We start from the raw sequence: 18782 nt of genomic DNA, 5'->3' as shown, positions 1-18782 counted from the left end.
TCTCCTAGAGGGAAAAATGTCTAACAGAGCTGTAGCTGTGATTTGCTTTTATTCCTAGGGTTTTCCGCCCCCCCTTAGGTATTTAAAATCATATCAGAAATAAAGATCACACCAAAAATAAATTATTTTTTGTCATATAGTAGAATGTCACTGAACTGAACTTTGCCTAACAACTAGCATAAAGTTGTCGATACGTCTTGCATTAGCAAAAACGAAAATATGAATAAAAATAAGAAAATGAAACCAAAGAGAAATACTATTAAGAGGAAAAACAAAGACAAAATTCAAATTTACTTTGAAAAATCTGATTTTATTTTCTGAATCAAAAAGAAGTGTATTCATGTTAAATTTAGAATGTTTAACTTTCCATTGATCTCTCAAAATACTTTCCAAATATTGTTGACAGTGCTCAGAACTGTGTAAAAGTTAACATCCAATACCACATTTTTTTTTCCAATAACACATTTTAAAGAAAAAAGTTTAAATGCAGGACCTATTTCTAAGAAACCCTTCTCAAAGGTCAAGGCATTGGCAATTCTAATTTTAAAAGAAAAGAATTTTAATTATTGGAAATTTAAGTGACAAAGGTTTTCAAGAGCTATATATCAGATCTCTTTTAAAACCGAAAAAAAATTTAATTTCTGAGGGACTCATACCTGACAACTCCAATTAAACATGATACTTCCCCACCCCACCCCCAAATTACTAAATGCGTTATTTCACCTTGGAATAGGAAAATTATAAAATGTAATTTAAAAACTATACTCTTTCTATATATTAATACATCATTTTAACTGTCATGTTTGCTAGCAGAATTATAAAATTAAAACCAAATTCTACATTCAAGGGACAAATGACAAATGCTTTCATTGCTTTATTTAAGAGTCTATCCCATTCTTTGTTGTCTTCTACCCCCATATTTTAAAATCATGACCAAAGGTCAGAAGTCAATCCATTTACCTGAAATGAACTAGTAGATACTGGTCCTACATCTGTGTCCTTTAACAACTCAGTATTCAAAAGGCTGGGGTGGGGGGGATTTATAAGAACATGACTTAGGAACACTTTAGAATTCCAAAGTGACTCTGATACCCACGTCCCTAAAATCTAACAAACGTTATTCATAGGCTATTCACGTGTACTGAAGCATGTCCAGCATGCAGGCAAACTTCTTTTACTTGTTCAAATTGAGGTAAAACAGACAAAAAATACACAATATTAACAGAAGCTGCATAATTAAAACTAACCTTCTTTTGCTGCTCATTTCATATAAACTGATTTTTAAGTTTCTTCACAAAAAACCAGATGCTATAGCCAATAATTTCTCCAATTTCAGTCACCCAAAAAAGTACGCTTCTTCTTTCAAAGTCGTTATTAGTAAAGAATGTTTTGAAATGAAGAAAAACATTTTTCTCCAGAATGTGCATTTTGTACTTAGAGTGATACAATTTCTTATTACTTTATTTTTCAAATTTAGAAGGAATTCAAGTCTGGGTACTATTTGATATTTTTTCAGATACCAAGCAATACCAACAGGATTCATAAATATGGTTTTCTGACAGGTAAATCGGCTAACATTTACAAAATACCAACAATTCTTCTTTCAAGCTTAAGATGGCTGAGATTTAGTAGTTATGATTAGTTTTTCAGTACAAATATGCATTTAAATCTTGATTTTTTTTTGGCCAACATTTTAAATAGTCAAATTTTACTCCACTTCCAGGTTTTAAATGAAAACATAGCAACAAAAAAAAACTAGTGAAAATTACCCAACTGGCACAAGTCCCATATTTCAATGTTATTTTTAACCCAATAATTATAACCTACTGCCAGTAATTATTTATATGTATCTACTTGTTTTTATTAAATAAGCACTGGTTGGTTATATAAAAGAATTTTGCAAGAATGGTACTTGGCACTGGGTTACCTTAATGCTTCTGGTATTAGCAGAAGCACTTAGAAAAATACCAGCTCTTAAGCACTTTTTGTCTGTAATTTGAATTTCCAAAAGCTTTTTTTCAATGTTACTTTCCCATTGGTAGATTCTAGGGAGTCTACTCCCAGCTGATCTGGTTGATTTTAAAAAACAAATAAAAAAATCCCTAAGTCACATAATAATGGGACACTACACTTGCTTTTTACAGCATATGGAAATAGTTCCAGGCAGACCAAAAGTAGAAAACCTGCCAAATCAAAGTATTGTAAATAAAGTTCATCTTACGTACCCCAGAGCAGAAAAGCTCAAAAATCAAAAAAATAAAATCAAACCCACCCCCTTTCCTCCAAGCAAAACCCCACCCCAAACGCTTTAGTTCTGAGCCAACCATTTCCCTAAAATGTTAATACCAGAAGCTTTAAGGTACTTAAAGCTGCAGCAGTAACACAGAAAGCGCCACACCACAGGGGAAACGCTACAAAGGGTTCAGCAGCCGCCCACTCAGCCCTCACCACCCTACCCCAATAACACATAAAAGCTCCTGTGGAAGTTGTTTTTTCTTATGCTAATAAAGGCATACCACCTAGTGTGCTAAAGACTAAAAACTAGCAGCATTAGAACAGGAAAGTGAAAATAGGAAGGCTACAGGAATGATCTAAATGCCTACTTAGGAGAAACAGAGCAGCAGACAGGACCCCGGCCCTCTAGTGTTTGCAGGGAAGTGGTGGAATTAAGCAGTCAGATTTACCCACATCAACACAAATTTAACAAAACTTCTGCAAGACACCAGAATAAAACCTGACCTTTCCAGTCAAAGGGCACAGAGAGGCCTCATCCATGTCCTGGAGTTGAATGAGTTCAAAGATTGGCAATAAAGGAAAAAAGAAAGCATTAGGGGCGTGATGGGAACCAGCTTCGCAGTTTATCGAACAGTCACCCCAAGTTTCTCCAGCACACGAACACCCTTCTCTTGGTATTCCTGTCGGGTCATCCAGAAGTTGTCTTTGTCCTTCATGATGTCCGCTAGAACTGCGCCACCCAGGAATACCATGTGCTTTCTGCGGGGTGGGTCTTCAATGCGGATCTTGAATTTCTAAAGGAGAAAGAGATGATAAAACGTCACACGCGTGGTGCTTTCTGCTTTATGAAAATGACTTTTTCTTATATTCTCTTGTTGAATTCTCACAGAGGTCCTGTGACGTAAGTATCTCAGTTAGAGAGAGAAATTTTGTAATTTGCCCAAAACTCACAGCCAGGAGATCACACATCCATCCCAGTGTGCTTAGAACAGTCGCAATGTACACCTGTGGCCCCATTGTTAACTACACTCCTTGTCACTCTCAAAAGCAGCCTGATTTGAACAAAGAACTCCATGTTCGCCCTACCAAGAGCCCAAGTACCAGAGCCCTGTGACAGGTTTCCCACTAATGGGCAAATCACCTGGCCAGCTGTCAAATGAAGAGTTGGGATAAGCGGACTGCTATAGTTTCTTCAAGGTCTCACGCCCCTATGATTGTAGTCCCATGCAATAGAGTAAGCTTTAAGTTCTTTTCTTATAAGCAAAGCTCACTTTCTATTCTCTCAAATTCAAACGAAATGTTCTCAAAATAAACAAGGCCTAATACGGTCAAAATAAATTATGAGGATGTTGGAAAAAATGAACACAGTAACCAAAATTAAAGACAAGCAGGAGCCACTATTAACTGTCTAACAAAGACCTCCATCTGTAGGTCAGTCAACACCTGAAAGAGAAACCTCAAAATGAAACAGCAGTTTTATTTACAAAGTCACAAATCCCGCAAAAAGACTCAAAATAACTATGTCATTCTACATTGTCTTTACATCACATAAATGAACCGTAGGATCTGTCATAACACATGACATAGAAAAACATCTGTTTACTTATTAATTCTGAGGCTAACCTACTGTTCTAGTTACTTTTTTACTCTTTGGCAGGGGTCAGCGAACTTTTTCTGCAAGGGACCAGAGACTAAGCACTTGAGGCTCTGCAGGTCTCTCTGGCAACACCTAAAGGCAGCCAGAGACAATATGTGACAATAGGTAACATATTATGTGACAAAGAATGGGTCTGGCTGTGTTCCAAAAAACTTTATAGCACAGCCAGGTTTGGTCCAGGGCTATGGTTTGGCAACGCCGCTCTCGGGGACACCTGGCTAGCCCCTGAGGACACCACTGCCCCTGCAGCTTTCTCAACTGGCTGCTATTTCTCTCTCTCTCACTACCTGCCTAACTCTGGAGGTTGGTAACAGTAATTCTTGTTCACTGTTCTCTCCCTCCTCCATGCAACTCCACAGCCACTCAGAAACTCACCCTATCTGACTATTCCATCCACCACCCCTCTTTGCCCAGGGCAGCTATAGATGCCCAGGTTATTCCTCCTCATACCCGCTCTGTGGCACGTGTGCGTGCTCTCTCCACCATGTCCTGACATCATCCTCAGTGATTCTGTCTTTCTCTCCCTCACTCGGCAGAACACCAACTCGGGTGATCAACTCTCTTGCTCTGCCCCTGCCTTCAAGCAACTGAACACGTGTCGGAGAAACTCAACATCTAGCTTTAAACGTTACCTCAGCTGAGCCCCTCAGTGCTGCTCGGCAATCCCGTGACATTTCTCTTCTCTCTTGCACTCTGCAAGACACCACTTCACACCTCCTCGTCTATCTTATAAACCTCTCCCAGCTCCTTCCTCCTCTCAGAGCCTCCTAACCTGTCTTGTGATTTCACTTTCCTCCTCCCTTCCCTCAACAATCTATTCACCACCCAGACTTAATGATCCTTTAAACAAGTCAGATCCTACCATCTCTGCGCAAGATCCTCCTTCCTCAATAGGAGGAAAGCCAAACTCTTCCCCGTGGCTGAATAAGACTTACATCTTATCTCACGGGAGTACTTCTCTGATCACACTACACAAAGGAGCACACCGTCTCCCCCAATCACTGCCCGCTCTCTAGCCCCTAACCTGACTTCTCCATAGTGCTTATTACTACTGATATATTATTCACAGACTAAACGCGGGGATTTTTGGTTTTGTTCACCACTGTTTTGTTTCTCCCACCATCTAGACAAGTGTTTGGCACCTAGGAGGAGTTCAAGAAGCATTTGCTAAATAATCATCTGAGACTGATTTTAAATTATATGTATACTCAAAGTCAGACAAATGAGTGAAGTACTTAGACAACATGGCTCCTTTTGAGTCTTTTAATTTGTTTAATGTATGAGTCCACACACAATTTAATTTCAACAATTTGAGTCACAAATAAAAGATGTGACATAGTGTCTCTAATACATACAGCCCTCTGTAGGATGTAATCTCATTATATAAACTGATCAAAGTTGGTGAGATGAACCTCAGAGATTAATTTAGAATTAAACGACTCTTAATTGAATGCATAGTATGTATAGTATACTTCACACAGTCCAGGGTTTGTAGAAAAAAAATCAATGCCAAATAACCACCAACTGTTACGTACTAGTTTAAAAATTTCTTCCTACTCTACACACCAACAACTACCAATTAAAGTCTGTTTCAAGAGCTATGATAGTTGACGGGGATGCAAAAGAACTGGAGACACGGTGTTGTTTACAATCTGATTGGGGAGATAAGACATATGCAAGAAACAGCCAGAAAATAACTCAGTCAGAAACATGAGACAGTCCAAGAGTAGCACTGAATGCTGACTACATATTAAAAAAAACAAGTTAAAAAAAACAAACCCAAAGGGGTCTTTCTCTCCCCATAGTACAACAGGTTCTTCCCATATACTTACAGGCACCTCTGGCTCCAGACTGTTTGTTACAGATGAACCAAAACATCTGGCCCTGGGCCCAGGTGCCTCGATACACTGAATACAGAGGTGCCCCGGCACTAGGACCGCTCTGAGACAAAGCTCATCTTGAACCATTTACTTCTTCCTACCTCTTCAAGGCTACACTAGACTGCATTAGAAATTTGTTTAGAAAGACTTCTTGCTCCCTCTGGTGGCTGTCAAGAGTCACAAACTATTTTATAGGGTTTTAAAAGTATGTTAACAGTTGGATTATTGATTGATACTTACAGAAAGTTTTTCCACATCTCCCTTCAACACTCGTTCTAAGTAAAGCTGTTTAAGCTCTCGTTCCAACCGTGATGGCAGCCCAGGGTACATAGTAGACCCTCCAGAAAGCACAATGTGCTTATAGAATTCAGATCTAGAAAAACACAATAGGTATTCATTAGGGGTTTCAGATTAGGAAAACAGTATCTCAGAGTTGCTTTTATTTACATCAGCCTCAGGTGGCTGCTGGGAGAATTAAATAAAATTCAACATGTAAACCACAAGGCTGAATGTTTGCTATTACTACTGTTAATAGATAATAAACCCTCTTTATATATAAAATTATTAGCATTTTGATAACAATACTTCTAAAGCACATAACATTTTCTTGCAATGTAATTGAGTCTTTTAGTAATGACCAGTTTACATTACAAACTTGAAGTATTTGGACTGTGCTATCACAGTGCTTCCACGGAGCCACTTAGATGTGGTTGTTTACTATAATTAACCATATTCTACCACGATTCCAGTTCTTGCTTTGCTCCTTTGCTTTGAGGCCGTCAGCTACTATTTTTGGTTAGATTGATGTGCTTGCTTCTTCTTAGAGCAGTCCTCGCTTTCTTCCTTAAATATGCTGTTGGTCATGATACCAGATAATCAAATCTAAAATAACCGCATATGTAGTAAAAGTAACATCATCTGAAGTGAGGGTCTGAGGAACTCTTCTCCTAGTAAAACTCAGGAGCTAAGTCACATCCATTTTGGCCTCATTCAAACTCACTTCCAGGTTTTTACTTACTTTCAGGTTCTCAAAGGCTCAGGCTATTATAATTCTAGCTTCTAGAATAAGTTCTGTATTGTTTTTAATTGCAGAAGTATGCACATGAGTGTGACATAAACTAAGTTGTTGAGGTATAGCTACATGTGGTAAATGCCCATGAGCATTTATTTTTATTTTATTTTTAAAATTAATTTATTTTTATTTATTTATTTTTGGCTGCACTGGGTCTTCGTTGCTGTGCACGGGCTTTCTCTAGTTGTGGCGAGCAGGGGCTCCTCTTCGTTGCGGTGCACGGGCTCTTCTCTGGTTGCCGAGCACAGGCTCTAGGCACGCGGGTTTCAGTAGTTGTGACTCACAGGCTCTAGAGTGCAGGCTCAGTAGTTGTGGCGCACAGACTTAGTTGCTCCACAGCATGTGGATCTTCCCAGACCAGGGCTCGAACCCGTGTCCCCTGCATTGGCAGGCGGATTCTTAACCACTGCGCCACCGGGGAAGCCCCCCATGAGCATTTACATGTATGCTTTCAACACACAGGACATGCAAAACAAAATCTGAGTTGTGCTGCTTTCCAGAGCTAGCAACGTGGAGAGGGTACTGAACCTCACTCCATTGCTTTAGGAACACCAAAACTTTAATCACTACCAATAGGAATGCACTTTGAAATATAATTTTGCTATTAGTGATCATTAAATCAAGGGACAAAAGCATCTACCCAATCCCTACCGTAAGAATTTATCATAATTATTAAGTCTAGATGAGATTTTTGATCATCTTCCATTAGATTTATAGCTTTTTATAAGCCAACTGCTATTTTTATTAATTTCCATTACCAGCCTGTTCCCCAGCCAGCCCACAAAAATTAGGGGGTTATTTCATTCAGGGTTAAATAAAGAAGTAGGCAAACACTTGCTTAATAAAATGCTTCTGAGTGAATTTCTCAATAACTTGAGTACAAAGAGAGCTTTCTAAACTATGACTCAAACTCTAGATGCAATAAAAGATTATAAATCTTTTTATATAACTAAATAAAAACAAAATTTTGTATGGCCAAAAACACCATAAGAGACAAATGAAAAATGACAAACTGTCTGCAATAGATATCACAGAGCTAATATAAAAAGAACTTTTTCAAAAACTGAGAGAAAACATTTTTTTTTAATTCCATAGAACAGGCAAAAGCCACAAACAGATAATTCACCAGGATAAGATATAAAAATGGCCCTAGACATAGAAAAATATATTCAACTTCAATCTTAAGAGAAACACAAATTAAAACTACATTAAGATATCATTTCTCACTCATTAGACTTGGCATAAAAGTAAAATGCTGAAAAACTGTGTGAACAAGCTGTTGGGGACACAGGTGCCCTCATATATGACTGGTGGGAAAAAGAAAGGGTACAACTTTCATAGAAGGGAACTGAGCAATAACAAAACCACACACATTTATCCTTCAACCCAACTATTCCCCCCAGACATTTTTTCAGAATATATATGCCCAACAATACAAAGACACAGTGTGCACAAGGTTATTAAATGCAGCATTATCACTGCATTATCACACTGGAAAAAAGAATGCAACTGGAACAAAGAATAAGGACAACCCCTAGGAAGTGGCAGATGTAGAGAACAAACGTGTGGACACCAAGGAGGGAAAGCGGGGGCAGGGCAGGGGATGAATTGGGAGATTGGGATAGACATACATACACACGTGAATAAAACGGATAATAAAAACCTGCCGTATAAAAAGAAGGCAGTTTTAGACATTAAAAAAAAAAGCTTGTTTCAAATACATTAAGTGAAAAAAGCGAAGTGCAAAGGAGTATTTACAGTATGCTACCTTTTGTGCAAGAAAATAAAAAAGAGGGAGGAGGACTAGGGTGAAAGACAAGGGGTGGGGAGAGTAATACTTCTGAGTATACTTTTTTGTATAGTTTTCCACTACCTATTCAGAAAACAAAATTAAAGATGAGCCAGGAATATCCTGTGCCACAAAACAGAATGAAGTAGAATGTGCTCAAAAAGAGATGAGGGCACATCAAAGGACACAGGAGCTTGCTTGAAGGGGCTCTCACAGGCGATATCAGGAACAATTTAGCACCAAAATGAAATAAGGCAGTAATAAATTATAATCCACCAAATAAAATCATGAGACCATACTGATAATCAACAAACAAAACAAGGGAGAAAGGAAAAGGACTTCTTTATGCTAGAATGCCAACTAATAAATACAGAATGACAGAATGAGAAAAAATCACCTGTCTGCAACCATCACAATAAAAATGGATTTAGGCAAGAATCATCAACAGACGCCAAAAGGGGTGGGGGCCAGAGTTTGATGAGGAACAGGAGATTTACACAGTCTCAAAGTATTTTCCCACAAATTACTTAAAAGTCAGGAAAGGAAAAAAAAGAAAACGTACACAGTGGAGAAAACAGGAAACTTCATTAAGAGTTTAACACTAATATCACCAATTCGGAGCAAACAGACATCACTCTGGATGTGATAACCTGAGAAGGACACATCACTTAAGTACTGTTCTAGCCAAAAATGCACAATCTAAATCTAATCATGAGAAAACATTCAAACCCAAATTGTACTCTGCAGAGATATTAATGTCATAAAAGACTGAGGAACTATAATAGATAAAAGGTGACTAAGAGACATGACGACTAAATACAATGTGTGACCTTAGATTTGATCCTTTACTGGAGAAAAGAAAAACTGTATAAAGGACATTATTGGGACAGTGAACAAAACTGAAATAGATGGTAGATGAAAGTATGTCAGTAATCAATCCCCAGAACTCAATAATGTGCTGTGGCTGTAAGAGAATAGCCTCATTCCTAAGAAATACAAAGTGAATATTAAGCAGTAAAGAGGACTTATGCATACAACCTACTCAAATGGCTCAAGAAAGAAGAGAGAGAGAGCACACAAACATGCAGAATGTTAAAATCAGTAAAACTGAAAACTGGACAGTGTATAGGAGTTCTCTATTCTATTCTTGCAACTTTCAACATTTAAACTATTTCAAAATAAGATTAAAGAGGCACCTGAGACACAATGATATATGCTGTTCAACAACCAGTGTCATCCTATCAGAAACCTGAGTGAGACAACAGACAACTTGGTCATTCTAGCTATTTATATTCCATCTTTTTCTCTTTTTTTTGTGGTACGCAGGCCTCTCACTGTCGTGGCCTCTCCCGTTGCGGAGCAACAGGCTCCGGACACGCAGGCACAGCGGCCACGGCTCACGGGCCCAGCCGCTCCGCGGCATGTGGGATCTTCCCGGACCGGGGCACGAACCCGTGTCCCCTGCATCGGCAGGCGGACTCTCAACCACTGCACCACCAGGGAAGCCCATTCCATCTATTTCTGATAAATAACTTTGAAACAACAATTTCTAATGTACCTGGTATCGATGTCAGCTGCCTGGATTGTGTTAAAAAGCAATTCAGCAACACCTACTCCCTCAACATTGATCAAGTGAGGCTGAAACAAAGCTTCTGGTGCTTCAAATCTCTCTCCCCCAACTTTGATAATGCGGCCATCTGGGAGCTAGAAACCAAGAACAATCAGGTATCAGCAAAAGATTTAAAAAATTCCTAGTGCTCTTTAGATGTTAGTACTTATAAACACCTGTTCTAGAACCAAAATCATTATCAGCAATATATTTCTCTGAAAATACATTTTTGAAAAAAGATAAAAAAGGTAAATTAAATACATCAAAATAATTGTTTTTATTATCATGCTATGTTCTGCTTTTAAAATGGTATGTCACGGCCCCAAATAGGAGGAATTTCTTGGAGGATTCGCCAACGCACGAGTGTGTGATGGTCCACTGGTGTGTGCAGGTGAGCACTACAGGTGGCGCTGATCGCACATGGCAACTGGATTTTTGCTGGGGTCAGTGTTGCTTATCATTTTAACACATTTGTGAGTTTATGGATATTTTTACCATGGAGCACAGACAAATTCAATTAAAATTTTTAAGTAATTTCTTTCACCAAATAATTACTCTGGGAAACTTTATTATTTTGTCATCAAAACACTTTATATCACGTGTGAAACTTCTGTCAAATCATTTAATCTAAAAAAATTGTATGATCAAGAAAACTTAAAGAATATTGACCTAGACTATTTATTGGGCAATTCTGTTGTATCCTACTTACTAGGTCCTATTAAATTTTAAATGATAATGAATAAATATAATTTTAAGAAAATGAGATTTAAACAACTGGTCAGATACCATTACAACATGACCTTGTGCAGAAAACTCTTAAGTTACATCATGTTTATATTTAATTAAATGAGAAATGTTAAACAAAAACTCCCTCACAATTCACTGAATTGACCTAGGTAACAAGCATGCTTGTATACGCTGGCATTGGACACATTTCTGTACGACATACCAGAATTAGTTTTACATTAACATTTCTAACAGTATATTTGTTTAAAATAACATAATTAAAATAATTATGTTTAGATTCCAAAACTGACTTTCCAATATGACAAAGCATGATGAAGCAAGTTCCTTAAGACATTTACCCCCGTTTGCTATGATTGTTTACAAGTATGTGCAAAGCAATCACTCCAAAATTATCTTTTTATAAATCACATCAATGTCTTTAAAAAATAATTTACCCTTAAAAAAAATAAACTTTAAAACCCAAACTTGAAATCACCCCAAGATACATGGAAAAACTTCACATGGCACACTACTGTTACCAAAACCTCTGTACCTGGCCCTTCCAGCCTCTGATGGTGTGGCTCTTCTCAAAGCTCTATTTGCAGGCCAGCCTGGGGCCACCTACCCTAGGAACTACCTCTTGGATCTGTTAAAACTGTATGCTTCCCATTTCTTTGCACCAAATCTTACCCTTTCCGTTAGTTGTCCACTCTTAACCCTCTTCATTTACTCATCAGTTCACTGTTTATTTGTTGCATGTATTTTTGTAACCTACCTCAAACTCTCTGAGAAAGGAGAATAAATAAATAAAATATGTCTTACACTTCTAGTTCCCTTATCCTCTGCCTCATGACACTTTCTTCCAAAGTCAGGTAGGTGACAAATTATAAATCTAGGGTAACTGCCAAGAAGGCTTCAGGAAAGAATCCCCAGAGCAAATCTGGAGATCATTAAGTTGCAAAGTATTGACTTATTGACTATTTGGATCAGTATCTTCTAAAATTAAACAATATAACTTATAAAAATTTATAATTATTTTTATTCTTTTTTTTGATTTATTTAGTTTTGGCTGCGTTGGGTCTTCACTGCTGTGCGCGGGCTTTCTCTAGCTGCGGCGAGCAGGGGCTACTCTTTGTTGCGGTGTGCGGGCTTCTCATTGCAGTGGCTTCTCTTGTTGCAGAGCACGGGCTCTAGGCGCACGGGCTTCAGTAGTTGTGGCACGAGCTCAGTAGTTGTGGCTCAAGGGCTTGGCTGCTCCGCGGCACGTGGGATCTTCCCAGACCAGGGCTCGAACCCATGTCCCCTGCATTGGCAGGTGGATTCTTAACCGCTGTGCCACCAGGGAAGTCCCTATTCATTTATTTTTGTTTTTGTTTTCTTTTGGCTGTACCATGTGGCATACACGATCTTTAGTTCCCCGTCCAGGGATCAAACCCATGCCCCCTGCAGTGGAAGCGCAGTCTTTTTTTTTTTTTTTTTTCCAATTTTTTAAAAAATAATTTTTATTGGAGTACAGTTGATTTACAATGCTGTGTTAACTTCAGGTGTACAGCAAAGTGAACCAGTTATACATATACATATACCTACTCTTTTTTAGACTCTCTTACCATATAGGTCATTACAGAGTACTGAATAGAGTAGCCTATGCTATATATTAAGTCCTTATTAGTTACCTATTTTATATATAGTAGTGTGTATATGTCAATCCCGATTTCCCAATTTATCCCTCCCCCACCTTATCCCCTGGTAACCTTTTTTCTTTTTTTTTAAAATATCTTTATTGGCGTATAATTGTTTTACAATGTTGTATTAGTTTCTGCTGTACAACGAAGTGAATCAGCTATATGTATACATATATCCCCATATCCCCTCCCCCTCTTGATCCTCCCTCCCACCCTCCCTATCCCACTCCTCTAGGTCATCACAAAGCATCGAGGTGATCTCCTTGTGCTATGCAGCAGCTTCCCACTAGCCATCCACATGGAAGCACGGAGTCTTAACTGCTAGACCACCAGGGAAGTCCCTATAATTATTTTTCAAATGACTATTATGTACATATTTGTGATAGGTTGAGTTTACATGAATCAAATGGTTTAAGAATACTTGCTTTTATTGCCTATCACTCAATTTCATTTTAATAACTACTAGATCCTAGCAGCACCAATGACATATTGGACCTTACAATTCTTAGTTGCAGGGGATGCCCTGTTCATTGTAGGATGTTTAACAGCCTTCCTGCAAAGCTGTAACAACCAAAAAATGTCTCCAGATGCATTGATCAAAGATGCAATGTGGAAGTACTTTATACCCAGATGAATGACAGACTTAAAGACAGCAATACATTAAAAATTCAGGGAGGATCAACTCCCCTAGTGTAAACTATAACTAGGTTCTAAGGCTCATCAGTTTCAATTTCAAGTTAACATTTGTTCTGAACATCTCATTAAGAAAATACTAAGTCAGGAAGACTGCCACCTACTGAATTATAAAAGCCATCCTATAGGATGACCACTTCCCAAAGTATCTCAGAACACCAGCCCCATGAAATGCTGAGGAATTACTGCAGTCATGTACAAATCAGCATATCAAAGGCTCTGAGAAGTCCTTTAATAAAGCGAAATCAACTCTCTCCCAAACTTACCTGAAAATTAGCCCCCATTTTAATTTCTGTGAAATACCTATTAACATCTCACAGAAATAACATTATGTGAAACCCATGCTGAAAAATGCTATTCCAGGTACTAGAATCTCAAAATAATATCTCACATCTAACTGCATCCTAAAGTAGAAAAGCAATACATGATTTTTGCCTTATTTCATGTTATACGGTATCCTAAAATAATTAAATCATAGAATCATGATGTAGAAAGACATTAAAGATCACACATATACATATTATAACAACCCAAACCAAAAATACTGGATTCCAAGAAAACCTCCTTAAGCATACACCAATAGCCAAAGTTGTCCATTTTAAAACCACATATATATTATACACTGGAAATACTTACTGTGTAAGATTCAACTAATACCGTGGTTTCTAAGGCCAGTTTCTGCTCTTGCTCAATATTATACCCCACATAACACAATTTTTCTTTAATCATGCGAACTGTTTCAAAATCAGCAGAATGGTTGAAGGCGTAGCCCCGCAACAGAAGCAGCTGGTACAAAAAAATAGCAGTAAATTCACAAGTAATCGGAATGAGTTCAACTCTGCAAAAGCGATTAATGCTCTCTAAATATGTCACATCAATACCAGATGCAATGGGCAGTGAAGCCTTAGCTCTTACTGAGTATTTCAGAAATGGGAATATTACTTGCCATAATAGGATTTATATTTCAGTTTCACAGAGAGACAGAATTAACAGTTCATGAATAATAAATGGCCAAAATGAGCAAAATATCTATTAATAAGTAATATTTTACACTGGACTCCTATAATTCTGCAATTTGCTCAATCAATACCATATTCATGAAATACCCCAGGTCTTAATGAAGTTTTATCCCTAACTTCTATTATGTCTGACACATATTAGATGGGCAATAGCATTTGTTAAAAACAAAAAAACCCCACATAATATGCATCATAAACAACATTTTCATATAAAAACTTAAGAAAACAAATCCCCTTATCTTTGGGCTTATGTTCAAAAGAAATCCCTTGGGCACTCCTTTGGTAGTCACCTTCGAGTAGAATTTTGGCTTAGAATGAGAGTATTATAATTCTCATTAATAATCTTATTATTACTTTAAATGAGATTAAAGGAACCCAATGTCAAGGTGAAGACTTAATGCAACCTAATTTATTGCACAGATTTCATCCTAGAACAGTCTCTTCACAGCAGAACCAATGACATATAGGACCTTACAATTCTTAGTTGCAGGGGATGCCCTGTTAATTGTAGGATGTTTAGCAGCCCTTCTGCAAAGCTGTAACAACCAAAAAATGTCTCCAGACACTGCAAAATGTCCCTGGGGGGGTAGCATCATCCCTGACTGAGAGCCACTGACTGACCTGGAGAGAATACACTAACTACAGAATTCTGGTACAGACAACATTCTAAACCTTTTTTTCCACATTACAAAAAACCCACATGCCTCCAAATAGTGGCCTTATATACTTTATCCAGCAATGTTTTAAAGAAAATTATAACTAATTATATTCACAAGTACACTTTATCATCCACCTGTTCAAAGGAAGGTCTTATGGCAGAAAGGTTGCCTAGGTTGTTCAAGGAAGTTTTAGAGTCTTCCCCCATCTTTGAAATACCTCTCTACCCATTCCTTGGGAATAGTAAATATAATTATGTAATGATGAACTCTCATTAGTATACAAGAGATCACGTGTGTGAATCTCATATGGATTTTATATGAATAATGAACTGGGCCACTTCTCTGGTGGTGCAGATTAGCTAGAATCCTGAGATGATACACTCAATTTTGTGTTAAGTTGGTACACACAAAACTACAAAATCTAATTCTATGATATTATTTTTTTTTTGCTTACCTTGATAAGATATCTGGTAATATCCCTCCCAGCAATATCCAATCTCCTGGTAAGGTGAGGGAGAGAAAAGCCTTCATACACTGGGCAAATGTGAGTCACACCATCTCCAGAGTCCACCACTACTCCAGTTAATAAACCTGTGGAAGAACCATGAGGTTGTAAATAAAAAGCCAAATCAGAAAAATCAAAGCCAGCAAATTTCAAATATTGGTAAAGAAACCAAACTAGAAACGTCACCAACCAGAATGGTCTAAAAGCCAGCATTTCTTTATTATTTGCTTATTTTGCAGCTTATTTCGAATACACAGACACTAAAGTCAGTGTTCTCTCACATGCCTCCTGTGAGACTTTTAGTCTAATCATGGGCTACCCCAGGAGATAGCCCTAGGACTATTTTTCAGACCTAGGACTGAAAAATACAACATGGTCTTTATTTCTCCTTCCAACTTAATCTGGATCCCTGAATTCCCTTAAAGTAAAATTTTCTAGAGCATCATGGATAACTTTTACGAAAACCATTGTGAAAGGTAAATATTACACAAGTTGATAGTGAACCTGTTGAAATAATCTAGTTCTTTATTATTATTTTTGTCATATGACAAAACTGTGTTTGGAAAATTTGTTGATACTAGATAGCTAGAAATCGGAGAACAATTCATCTTGACTAGCCGAAGGATCATTTCAATTATTCACCAGAAACCAAAAAGACAATGTCAGTTAAACCTCTTAAAAAACAGCAAAGAAGCTGCCTTGTTTCTCATATGTGCTATTTAAAACTATAAATGGCTGCAAATTACTGTTTCACCTTTTGTGTCAGGGTTAATTCAGGAAAGACAAAACGTTTTCTGACTCATGTTTTCTAGTAGTTTTTAATAGTCTAATAATATTTTTAACAACAAAAAAAATTTTAACCAGAATACGCATTATCTACAATTTGCTCAAGCATTCTTTTATCATTGTCCCATCCCTGAGTAGGCACTCTCCCTCTTTCTCAATATGCACTAAGTAACTGATTTATCTTGGAATACATTTATTCAAACCACCTCCTACTGAAGTTAATATAATCTGTTTTTCCTTGACTGATTTTTTAAGTTTCATAAAAATCATACACTGCCTCTTAAGGTTGCATTCTTTTAAACAAGAGACTTTCTATTGTAAAAAAGAAGAATCCACAATATCATTAATTCAAAAATACTCCCAGTAATATCAACTAAAGCAGCAATTTACATATTTTATTTTCCAAATAGACCTTCCCATCCAACCTCACCTTATTTTCTACACTCCCACTAGGTTACATACTGGCCTCTCCCTTACGTATTTGACCGGATTCCAGTGCCACACCCTTCTGTCACTGGATTATTCATTCTTTCCACTTCATTCCTAAGGATTCTTTAAAGCTCAATCTAGTTCTTACCTTTCCATTTATACCTTCCCTGACCACTTTAACTTCCAGCCCAGACTCCATGATTTGTTATTCCCCTCAATCCTGTCTGCAAAATGCAGTCAAACATACTTTCCTGAATCACTGTGTTACCTCTCTCTTATTCAAAAACCTTCCCTGGCTCCGAATGCTGCTTCTTACTTTTTTTGGTTTAACTGGTTAGCACTAGCCACCTTGTTTAAGAAGGAGAATTTTTCCACGGCTTAGAGTTCTTTTGATTAGTATTACTGGACTATCATTTCTCAAAATTAAGAATTCAACAGTTAAACAAAAATAGCTAAGTATCAGGAATTAAAAGAGGGTATCTTCTCCTTGGACAGAAATAAATTTATGAATACTGCTAGAAAAATCTGTTAAGGTAAATTTCATTCAATTAAAACAAAATATCATTTCAGCAGAAACGTCCCATCCCCACCCCCTAAATGCAACTATTATTACCAATTTCAAAGCTTAGATTCAAAATTTTTAATATCTATTTTCCAAAGTATTTTCTAAAATAATTTCTGAAATTTACTTTAAAAAAAAAATGAAACAAAATTACCTAGGTGCACACAAGCACTAATTACTCACAGCTGGGCTGTAACTGCCTTAAGGACAAGGAGACCACACGTAGCTTACGGAGTAGCTTACTTTACTCACTGCCATATCCTCTGCACTAAACAGAAATCGAGGCACATGCTACACTTGGTGAATGAATAAAGCCTCTTTAAAAATTTAATTCTCCCCAAGTACTTTCTTAGTATCCATATGTAGTAGTAAAGACAGTTTAAAAACCCAGTATGTATTTTGAAAAGTGATTTTTACTTATGCACGTGTAGAATCAGATGGATCACGACAATATTAGTTTGTTTCCCAAGTACAACTGACCCCTGAACAACACGGGGGTTAACCTGCATATAACTTATAATTGGCCCTCTGCATCCATGGTTCCTCTACATCCCCAGATTCAACCAACCACGGACCATGTACTGTAGTATTTACTATTAAAAAATATTCATGGGGGGCTTCCCTGGTGGCGCAGTGGTTGAGAGTCCGCCTGCCGATGCAGGGGACACGGGTTCGTGCCCCGGTCCGGGAAGATCCCACATGCCGTGGAGTGGCTGGGCCCGTGAGCCATGGCCGCTGAGCCTGCGCGTCCGGAGCCTGTGCTCCGCAACGGGAGAGGCCACAACAGTAAGAGGCCCGCGTACAGCAAAAAAAAAAAAAAAAAAAAAAAGTTAGGAAGGCACTCTCAAATGTCTGCCTTTTCCTTTGTATTTAATCTATTATGTATTTGACAAACATGATTTATACTAACATTTTGGCTCTATTTTTTTTTTAACTGCCAATTCTGAGGACAAATTCCATTTTCATTCTCCACTTTATAAAACATTTTTTACTTTAAATAGCCTAAAAGAGGGAACCTTCTACTTTTTTTTTTTTTTTTTTTTAGCGGTACGCGGGCCTCTCACTGCTGCGGCCTCTCCCGTTGCGGAGCACAGGCTCCGGACGCACAGGCTCAGCGGCCATGGCTCACGGGCCCAGCCGCTCCGTGGCACGTGGGATCCTCCCGGACCGGGGCACGAACCCGCGTCCCCTGCATCGGCAGGCGGACTCTCAACCACTGCACCACCAGGGAAGCCCCGAACCTTCTACTTTTAAAAAATTGAGAAGTTTCTTTTTCCTAAGTCTTTCATTGTTTAGTAAAGAAAATAAAAATGTGTATATTTTATTTGACAAATTTTAGAAATTGTGGAAATATCTGAATAAATACTTAAAATATTTGAATAAATATAAATACATATATATTGTGCTCTTCTGGGACTTACAACTTACTGAAAAATCAAACTTCTCTGACATCAAACATATTTAATAAATATTTGCTGA

At 37.8% G+C, this 18782-nt stretch overlaps 1 protein-coding gene across 1 annotated transcript in view; it reads right to left on the bottom strand.

Moving 5' to 3' along the window:
* Window positions 1–295: 295 nt before the first annotated feature.
* Window positions 296–18782, bottom strand: part of ACTR2 (actin related protein 2) — a 35109-nt gene continuing 16622 nt past the window's right edge. Inside the window, exons 5-9 of the mRNA XM_082852370.1 lie at window positions 15476–15612; window positions 13980–14129; window positions 10192–10337; window positions 6013–6145; window positions 296–3029 (exon numbers count right to left, since the gene is read on the bottom strand). Of these exons, the coding sequence (XP_082708496.1) occupies window positions 2859–3029; window positions 6013–6145; window positions 10192–10337; window positions 13980–14129; window positions 15476–15612 (737 nt within the window). The 3' untranslated portion in view covers window positions 296–2858. The remainder of the gene's footprint in view (window positions 3030–6012; window positions 6146–10191; window positions 10338–13979; window positions 14130–15475; window positions 15613–18782) is intronic.

The sequence above is a fragment of the Leucopleurus acutus genome (assembly GCF_964270905.1).
Source record: "Leucopleurus acutus genome assembly, chromosome: 12".
NCBI classification, from domain to species: Eukaryota; Metazoa; Chordata; class Mammalia; order Artiodactyla; family Delphinidae; genus Leucopleurus; species Leucopleurus acutus.
The sequence above is the reverse complement of the archived record's forward strand: the minus strand, read 5'-3'. Positions and strand labels throughout refer to the sequence as shown.